General features: G+C 42.6%; 1 protein-coding gene across 1 annotated transcript in view; it reads left to right on the forward strand.

Annotated features, from left to right (window-relative positions):
* The window catches only part of CYB5B (cytochrome b5 type B), a 44,338-nt gene extending 34,784 nt beyond the window's left edge, over positions 1 to 9,554 (forward strand). Inside the window, exon 5 of the mRNA XM_084644386.1 lies at positions 742 to 9,554. Within this exon, the coding sequence (XP_084500512.1) occupies positions 742 to 832 (91 nt within the window). The 3' untranslated portion in view covers positions 833 to 9,554. The remainder of the gene's footprint in view (positions 1 to 741) is intronic.
* The last annotated feature ends 212 nt before the right edge of the window (positions 9,555 to 9,766 follow it).

Genomic DNA, 9,766 nt, shown 5'->3' on the forward strand with positions numbered 1-9,766 from the left:
GGCAGCTCTGGTCAGCGCTGCTGACTAGGCTGCTAAAAGTCTGGTCGGCGTCACAACGGGGCTTAGGCAGGCTCCCTGCGACTCCCGGAAGTGACCAGCATATCCGGCTCCTAGGCACAAGGGCAGCCTCGGGGGCTCCGCACACTGCCCCAAGCACCAGTCCAGAGCTCCCACTGGAGCCAGACATGCTGGCCTAGGAGCTGGACATTCCAGGTGCTTCCAGGAGCCATGGGGAACCCTCACCCCCTCTTGCACCCGCACCCTGAACCCCTAGTTTGTGGCCCCACCCCAGAGCCCACACCTCCAGCTGAAGCCCTCACCTCCTTCCGCACCCCAATACCCTGCCCCAGCCCCATGAAAGTGAGTGAGGGTGGGGGAGAGCAAGTGATGGACGGGGGGGGGGAAATAAAGTGAGCAGGGGTGGGGCCTTCGGGCAGGGCAAGGGTGTTAGGTTTTGTGCAGTTACAAAGTTGGCAGCCCTAGTCCAAGAAGTATATAGAATCAGAACAGGTTTCTGGATTTCTATGACTGATGTAGAAGGCCCTCTTCTGTAAGGAGGCCAGTCAGCTTGGCTGGAGGTGAGCTCCTCTCAGTGTCTAAATATGTGGTTTCTCAGAGAATTTCCCAGATCAAACCAGTCCAGATTTGAGCATGTTGGACATTAGGAATAAATTATTAATTTGCTGCTCTTTTCTGTTTTTTTGTGTTGTGTGTTGATTTTTTTCCCCCTCTCTTCTGTAGTTTCTGGTCAACATGGCTAATCCCCATCTTCGGCGCACTGGTCATAGGCTTAATGTACCGATATTACATGTTGGATGGGAAATCCTCTTGATCTGGCCTCGCTGGAACCTTGAGAAGCATGAGAGCACACGCATGCAAGCAAGAGCTCTGGGGTTTTGGTTTTCTTAAACCTTGCATATTTTGTTCTTAGCTTTGAGTCTGTCTAGCAACGGTGGTGTCTGCAGAGCCAAGCTAGTGTTAGAGAGTCTGTCCTGACTCTGGGATCCGCTGCCCTGTCTCACATTCTCCTCAGTGTCTTTGTATGTGTTTTGAGGTAGGGGGTGAGGTGCAGTGTCCTAATATTCCATTATATATCTAGTCTGTTTCCCTGTAATAATTAATCATGGGTAACTTTTAACACCTTTTTGTTAATCCCAACAATGTGGAACAGCTGCTAGCGTGTGAGCCTGTGAAATGCCTCTGTCTTTCATGTGAGCATTGTCAAAGAAACTGCAAGCTGTCTACGATCCCCTCCAGCAAGCGTTCTGTGACTGAGCAGAACAGCTTTCCCAGTGCACCCAGGCAACAGTAACAGGAGCAGCAGGAAATTGCTAGCTCTTGTTGTCTCTTCATATATGTGGCTGTGTTTAAATGGTTAAGCAAATATATATTTTAAAAATGATCCATTTCACTTTCTAATATTTATGTCTGTCCTGTAAAATGAGAGCTCACAGCTGTTGTACTTGGGACCCTACCTCCATAGTGACTGATAGCTGGCTTCTTGGAACAGGTCTCTTCTCTCTCTACCCGAGCTCTGTAGACGGGGTAAAACACATTCCTGTTTAAACATGAGGGTGGACTGGACACCTCCCTCGTACAGCCTGGGTTCCTGGGGAGGGCTAGCGGGAAGAGTAGCAGTTAGAACTCCCTGCTTGGGATTGGTGTATGATGTTCTGGTTTTCTGTTGGGACTGGAGTGTGGGTGTTCCCTGTTTTCCTGAGACTATTCCAGAAGCTACCCTTCTGCTGCCAGCCCCAAACAGGGAAGAGAGGCAGCACAAACCATGCTTTATGCATCATAAAGCATGATCTTTCTTATCTCTTCCAGTAGTGTAGTCCTGTGACTCTACAATCTGTGCTAACTGCAGTGCGGAATACAACACAACACCAGATAGAAAAGAGGAATTCTGGTTCTTATCATCCCTCTGTGATTCTGTTGTTTCTAACTTGCTCTGAGACTCTTTCCCAATTGGGTTTCAGAGTAACAGCTGTGTTAGTCTGTATTCGCAAAAAGAAAAGGAGGACTTGTGGCACCTTAGAGACTAACCAATTTATTTGAGCATAAGCTTTTGTGAGCTAGATGCATCCGATGAAGTGAGCTGTAGCTCACGAAAGCTTATGCTCAAATAAATTGGTTAGTCTCTAAGGTGCCACAAGTCCTCCTTTTCTTTTTCCCAATTGGGGGCATCTTAGCAATGAGGAGAGCACCGTAGCAGAGCTTGTCATTGGATAGTAGATAAGGAATGCCCTCCTTTCTTTATTGCTTCACTTTTTACTACATCCCTCTGTCCTGTATATGAGAACACTCTCTGGAAGGGGGTGTGTTGTTTTAGCTGCTTGTTATTCCCGACTCCAGGCAGCCAGTGTGCTCCCCGAAGTTACTGTTTAGTTGTCTTTGAACTCTGGGAATTGCAAGCTAGGTTTTTTCAATATAAAAGGCCGTGAAGTCTCCCTTGATGGGAAAGAATGACTGTTGAAATGGCCTTAACTCCCCTCCAACATGCGGCATCCTGTCGCTCCCACCACATCACCCATGTGGCTTAGCACTAATTAGCAGGCTTTTGGGGCTGCTGCCTCGGAGTCCTCTTCCATATCGGGATTCCTTAGAACAGAATTATCAAAAGGCCCCTCTCTTTGGTGCAGGACTCCCTTCCCCTGCTCTGGATTATGTTCTGTCTTCTACTGTGAACTGCGGGAGGTAGAAAGCTGCCGTCCGTAGTGTGGGGAACCCTGGGGTTACTGTGTGGTGCTGAGAATTCCTAACACTGCTTTTAGTCATTCCATCCATTACAAGCTGTCCTTGGTCTGCTGCTACAAGGGAAGGGACTGAACCCAAGGTTAACTTTAACAGTTTATCAGCCTGATTACTGTGTGTGTGTTTTGGGTCCAATTGTAAGAGGGGCATAAATTTGAGCCAAGCAAAATCCATTGGGAAAGATCCTGCAAATATCTGTGCTTTTTAAAATATTTTAAAAGGATATATGGGATGACCTGGCTAATTATAGACCTGTAAGCCTGACATCAATCCTAGGCAAAAAAATGGAACGTCTGATACAGGACTTCATTAATAAAGAATTTAATCCATTGTGAGTTAAGCATATGTACAATCTATTTCATCCTTATGAGAGAACTAAATATCCATCATATAGAAATCCCTGCCCTCCCCCTCCCCCAGCACTACATTTATTGTCTTAGGCAGTGAGAGCCATGTTTTAATATCTGTGGAAACTGTCACATTTCAGCCAGTAGTGTCCACTGTGGGCTCTTGCTTGTCTATTTCCACTGATGATAGACTGTGGTGCAGTCCACAGTTTGAAATCAGTCAGCAAATATCTGGGGTGCAGACAGTTGGGGAAGCATAGTGCTCTGTAAGAGAGCTGTGAATCTGGCCTCGAGTTCTTCCAGACAAAGGGGATACTTTTGTGAGTGACTTGTTTACTTCTTAACAGCAGTAGGGGCTTGTTTTCAAGTCTGTATTGCTATTTTACTGAGTTTAGTTTTCACAAGGTGGAAGACCTAGTTGGCATCTAATAATATCTGCCTCTGGGTTTCCTCTAGTAGGATCATATTATATATGTATTTGAAAGGAGAGCTAAAACAGTTGTTTGGTCTAATTGAGTGCAGTGAATGTGTTTGACAGACACTTGCACTGATTCCTGGAGCAGTAATTTGCCTCTAATACTGTAAAATGGCAGCACATAGTTGCATCTGATTCCTGGGGTAAGGATGGCATGTTCAATTACCTCCTGCTGCTGGAGAGCTGGCCACGAACACAATTGGAAGTTTGTTGACTGTGCTGTAGGACCAAAAATTCATCAGATGAGCAGCCATGATAGGCAGGTTGGATTGTCTAGGACTGAAATAGGATGGTGCTACTTGTCCAGATGGAAGCACACCTGCAGAACTGAGCTAGGCGCATACCTAGCTGGTGCCAGCATTGACGTGACTGACCATGCAATCAGTCCATAAGTTTCCCAAGCTTGTACACTTCCTTTAATTATTTTTTTTAAAAAGTAATGGGTTCATCCAGTTTTTTTCATTCCTTTTTCCTTAAAAGTCATGTGGATTATAGCTTTAACCCTGAGTTTTACCAACTAAAACCAGCTTTAAAACTTGAATGAACAAAGAAACATTAACAATAGCTTGTTTACCTCTTTCATTTCAGGATTTTTTAAAAACAAAAATATTTTGTCTTTATACCCAGTTTCTCTCAGAGCAAGTTTACCAGACCTGCTACATGATAAAGGTTTGGTCTCCGCTTTCATCCATGGAATAAAGATATTTCAGTGAAAATAAAGCTGGGTGTGTAGGGTCTGTTCCCTTCAGGTGTTTTGGAAAAGGATTCTACTAAACTACTGTATACATGACCAGAGGCAGCTTTAAAATTATTAATGTAACTAAATTTAAACTGGCCTCCAGAGTGCCAGAGTATTTGGACTGCTATTGGTTTTTGACTCTTCAGGAACCTAAATTCCTTGACATATGAATGCAAGTGTAACACTGGCTTTGTGGATGCTAGGAAGACCAGGGAGCCAGATTTGAGTCTGTTTTCATTTCTGTTGAAATTACCTGATAAAGGAAACAAATTGCAAGGGAACAAGGTACAGGTCTGTCTGTAAAGCCAAGGTTCAGATCTGGTTGTCTTGGAAACTGATCTAAGTAAATTGCTGATTGTGATGGGAAGAATTTAGGAAGCTACCTGGTTCTGAAACTATAACGATTTGTACAATGCAAATTTGTATCTGGATATTGTCTGTCCAGTGAAACACTGGATTATATAGTTTTTAAAAATAAGCATCTGTACAGCTAATGAGTGCATAGTTCTGTATTGAACTGATTTCCTTCAATTGTTATACTAAAACTGGAAAATTTTGTGGCGGATTGAGTCTCTGCTTATTTTTCTGTGTCCTGACAGAAGGCAGATCATTCTCACATTTTTCAAACTCAAGGTCTCACATTGACTGCATCTGTTCAGACGAAGGACTAGACTACAGCAGCAGCATTTGTGATTTCCCATCCACACAGATTGCACCAGTTCACCTGAAAGCCTAAGCCAAAGATTTTGTTTCTTGCAAAACACTCAGGAAAGCTGTAGCCTCTGGACAAAACATGGTGCAGGCAGAGTTCAGTGTTTTCTTGCATAATATAATTAATGCCACAATGACCTACATTAAAAAAGTTATTAAACATTGTAATAAAATAATGTATCCATGCACGAAAAGACTTTGTGAGGTGCACAGGTACCACAATAGTGGGTTAACTCAGTCTCCTAGAGAGAGAATTCTTGCTGAAAATGGTGCCCGGTTTCTTTGGAACCATGATCTCTTTCTCTGTTGCAACTACAAATTTGTAATTAGGATCTAAATGGTTGTCTGAGATAGTTATGCTGTTAACCACGATCTCACCTTCCCACTTCTCAGAGTTGCTCCTTTCTGGGATGTATGTTGATTCCACATAGTAATAGCAGCTCTTAGGGTTTCCTTTATACATTCTCATTCTAAGCTACACTGGAAGAATCTGAACCATTTTTTGATTGTAATAGCAGAACTGTAAAGAGGTTGGATACCTATTCATTTATTTTGTCTAATTCTACTAAACTTCAGTTGGTTTGTTCAGGAAGTGAAATGTTCAAGGATCAAATCAGTTATTCAGACAAACCTGAGAGATGTCCTATAGGGGACGTTCTTAACTCCTACTAATATGAAACTAAGTACAGCCTCTTGTCTTCTATAATTGGACCTTTGTGTACTCCAGTAGCAAATGGAGCTCCCAGCAGGGCTCCTGCTGTGCTAGTGGTATACAAACAAAGCTGGGACAGGGATTGTCCCAAAGACCTCATCATCCGAGGCTTTGTCCGCATTGCAAAAGTATGGTGATTTTTTTTACAGTGAGATAACACATGCTAAGTATCTCGCTGTTAAATCCTAGCGGAGAGAAGTCACCATCGTTTTTACTGTGAGGTAGCTAGGTGAGGCCTACCATAGGCACGGGTATAGTGTTGACTTTTCCTAGCTACCTCACAGTAAAACTGTAGTACCTGTCTCTACTAGGATTTTACAGTGGCATAGTTAGCATGTGTTAATTATCCCCTAATTAAACATGTGTTTTTTGGCAGTGAAGAAAAGCTTCAGATAGATGGGGGAGAGGGAGCCATGAAATGTATGCAATTATACACTTGTACTATTTTTGGTAATTACATATATGAATAACACCTGCTTTCTCCAACTGCTAATTAGTCCAGCTCTTACAATTGGGCTGATTTCTTGTAGTTTGTTGTGATTGTTGCAGTAAATGTGCATTAGGGTTGCTCCCAAAGGCCCCACTGTGCTAGGTACAAACACACAAAAGAGAATCCCTATTGTGAAGGGTTTAGGTTTAAGGAGGAGAAGGAAGTAGCTGCGCAGCAGGGAGAGGGTACCCCAGAATAAGTGCAGCTGGGAAGAAAGTGAAAAGACTGAGGAAAGAGCTGACAAGCATGGGGCTGTACTGATGCTAGCTGAGTAAAGGGGGCAGGGGAAACCCAGTAAGACAAAAGTGAGCAACCCCTAGAAGTGGGCCTTTCTAGTCTGCCCCTAAATGCTGGACAAAACCTATTTAGTGAAATAAGTGTTCCTAGGCAAGCTTTAAATTCACGATACAGAGGCAGCATTGTTGATTAACTCAATCTAATATAAAATATAAAGACGAGGCAGATTTTCTGTAACAGACAAACATGAACTGAACTTTCTCTGCCCAAATACAAGGAATAGGGGAAGCAAGCAGATCAAACTAGAAGTGTGACTGAGAGATGGGGATTGTGACCTAGTGAACATAACCGAATCATTCCACCATGTTTTTCATGCCTATGCTGCAGAAGGCTACAGTCTCACAACTGGAATAAACAAGCTATATATGAAAATGATTAGTTTGTGCAGTGATTTGAAAAAATGGAAAGTGCTACTAAATTAAAATGCAAAGAGGGTACAGTAGAGGAACTATTCAGTGATTCAACAAAATTACCAAGCTACTATTTAAAGAGTGAGTATGTTTGTGAGACTCTTAACTTAAGAAGAGAAGATATGGAAAATAGGTGGAAGACATTAAAGGGGACATCTGCATGAGAGAAAATGGGGTCGGGGTGGGGAATCACCTGGCCTTAACTTGGGCTGAAGTCAGAAGTTCCTGTACTTGCAGGATGATTTAAGACAGCTGTTGGGGATAACATGCAGCCAAACACGTATTGTGAAAGAGGTTCCTGAATTATGAGAAGACAGCTGTGTGATCCAGAAAGCAGAGAATCCAGTCAGAGCAGAAGACATCCTAGGTCTGCTTTTTACTGGAAGAAAAAGTTATTAAGAGTAAGACAGATGCTTATAAGTTATTTCCTTGGTAGACAGTATGTTGCTCTGCATTTGGTTAGTGTTTTTTGGATCACGGTCCTAGTGAACAGTGTAGTGAAGACTAAAGTAAATGGGAGTCTTTGAATGGACTGAAATAGGTTATAAATCAGGACCCCAAAGCCTGAAAATAAGTGTTGACATTTGCTGTAAGAGCCTCTTACCCCTACAGCAACTGAAGTACACTGAAGTTATGATTTGCCCAAGAGCAGCAAGTCAGTCCAGCACTGATAAAAACAGAACCCAGAAGAATCTGATCTAACCACTCCAACTACGTTCTGCAGACCAGGCAGTAAGCTACACCAGTAGCTCTCAACCTTTCCAGACGATTGTACCCCTTTCAGCAGTCTGATTTATATTGTGTAGCCCCAACTTTCACCTCACTTAAAAATTACTTGCTTACAAAATCAGACATAAAAATACAAAAGTGTTACAGCACACTAGTATTGAAAAATTGCTGACCTTCTCATTCTTACCATATAATTATAAAATAGATCAACTGGAATATTAATACTTACATTTCAGTGTATAGTATATAGAGCAGTATAAACAAGTCATTGTCATTTAGTTTGTACTGACTTTGCTAATGCTTTTTATGTAGTCTGTTGTATAACTGGGCAAATATCTCGATGAGTTAATGTACCCCCTGGAAGATCTCTGCGTACCCCAAGGAATTTGCTTACTCTTGGTTGTGATCCACTGAGCTACACTGTATTGGTCAACTAGAAGAATGCTGGGATACATTTCAAATAGAAGGAGGGGACTCTGTCTTAAAGACAGTTTTTCACCATAAGAGGTACACAATACACAACAGCCAAGGCTATCTGTAGTCCTAAGTGCATTATGGCTGCTCCATCTATCTAAATCACCCCTGCATTGTCCTTTTAAGAATGATCTAATCTAAATCCCAATTGTATTCTCTGCTGCTCAGTAAATACATTAATTTTATATTCATTCTCCTCTGCTGTTTTTATGTTAAATGCTAAATAGTGCCCTGCAGCAAGTGCCAACTGGAAGAGCAAATAATTTTAAAACTAAGTTTTAAGTTGCTATGCAATCTCTCTTTCCAGTTCAACATACTGCAGCATCAAGCTATTCTGGCCAGAATCCCTAATGCCATTATTTTGACTCCATTCTGACTACATTGCATTTTTCACATATGCAGCCTGTGCCTGTCCTGCTTTCCATATCTCTTGGAGGCAGCATCGTCCCTTCTATTGATTCAAAATATATCTAGCATTAATATCTGCTTGCAGCAATTTCCAAACTGCACTTCAGGCAGCTCTTGGTGCTGGTCTGGGGATATCCTGTTGGTCACATGGTATCGACTCTCCTGGTTTCCAACTGAAATAGAATAGGTGCAAGGGGAAGAGAAAGCAAAAGCAAAATGTGGTTCATTTTATCCAAAGAGGACAAAACCCTCATGGCATTAAAGTCAGCTTAAAATACTGCTGAAGCTTCCACAAGGATGTTACTCATTTGTGAAGGGGAGCTGTTTTCCATGAGACACTTTATTGAGATGTGGTTCACACTATGGTGATAGTGCCTTATTAAATAACCTCCACCTAGAGCACCGCAGATGGTTTTTGTTAGATCTCTGGCTAAGCAGTATTAAACTGGTCAGTGCTTGTCTGGAAAATCATCAGGAAAACTCCTGTTGGTGCGGTAAGTAGCCTTAGCGATTCCAATAGCGGGAGGAAAGTTCTTCCTTCAGTTATGATACAGGAAAATTCTTCTAGATGAGACTTGAAACTGAGATCCAGCCCCTGCCCTCCCGCCCCCGTGACCTTCAGAGATCCCACAGCAATTTCTTGCAAGAGTGGGATTGTTGGTCTTAAAGCCAAATCCACTCCCTCCAGCTACATAGGTGCTTCTCCCAACAAATTCAATGGGAGCTACATCCATGTAATTTGGGTTGGAGAACGGGAACTGAGGCCCTCGATGTCCAGGCCAAATTTCAACTTTGTTAATGAAATTCCCTCTCTGCTGTGGCTGGACGTGATATTCTTCATTTCCCACAACTAAATGGCTGATATATTCCAGACTGGAAGTGGCTGCATTTCAAGGGGTGAGGGAAGTTGTGGTGATGCATACACTGTATTCTAAGCCTGTAATTTTGTAAAGCATTTGGAGGGATACAAAAGATCCTATATAAATCAATAAATTCAATCCAACCTTCTTTACATGGTGTGCTAATGCTGTCTTTCCCTTTCACAGGGGAATATTTCACTCTAATTCTCCCAGCAGGGGGTACTGTAGGGAATGGTGCAGAGTGCTGGGAGTATACGACCACCAGCTGTGAAGTAAGCTCATAATTCCGAGTCTGCCTCTATTAGTAGGCACTGGTGCAGTGAGTGGGATAGGAAGCACTGGCACACAGCTAGTCCAGTA

Source organism: Lepidochelys olivacea (assembly GCF_965140295.1).
Source record: "Lepidochelys olivacea isolate rLepOli2 genome assembly, chromosome: 12".
In the NCBI taxonomy this organism is placed as follows: Eukaryota; Metazoa; Chordata; order Testudines; family Cheloniidae; genus Lepidochelys; species Lepidochelys olivacea.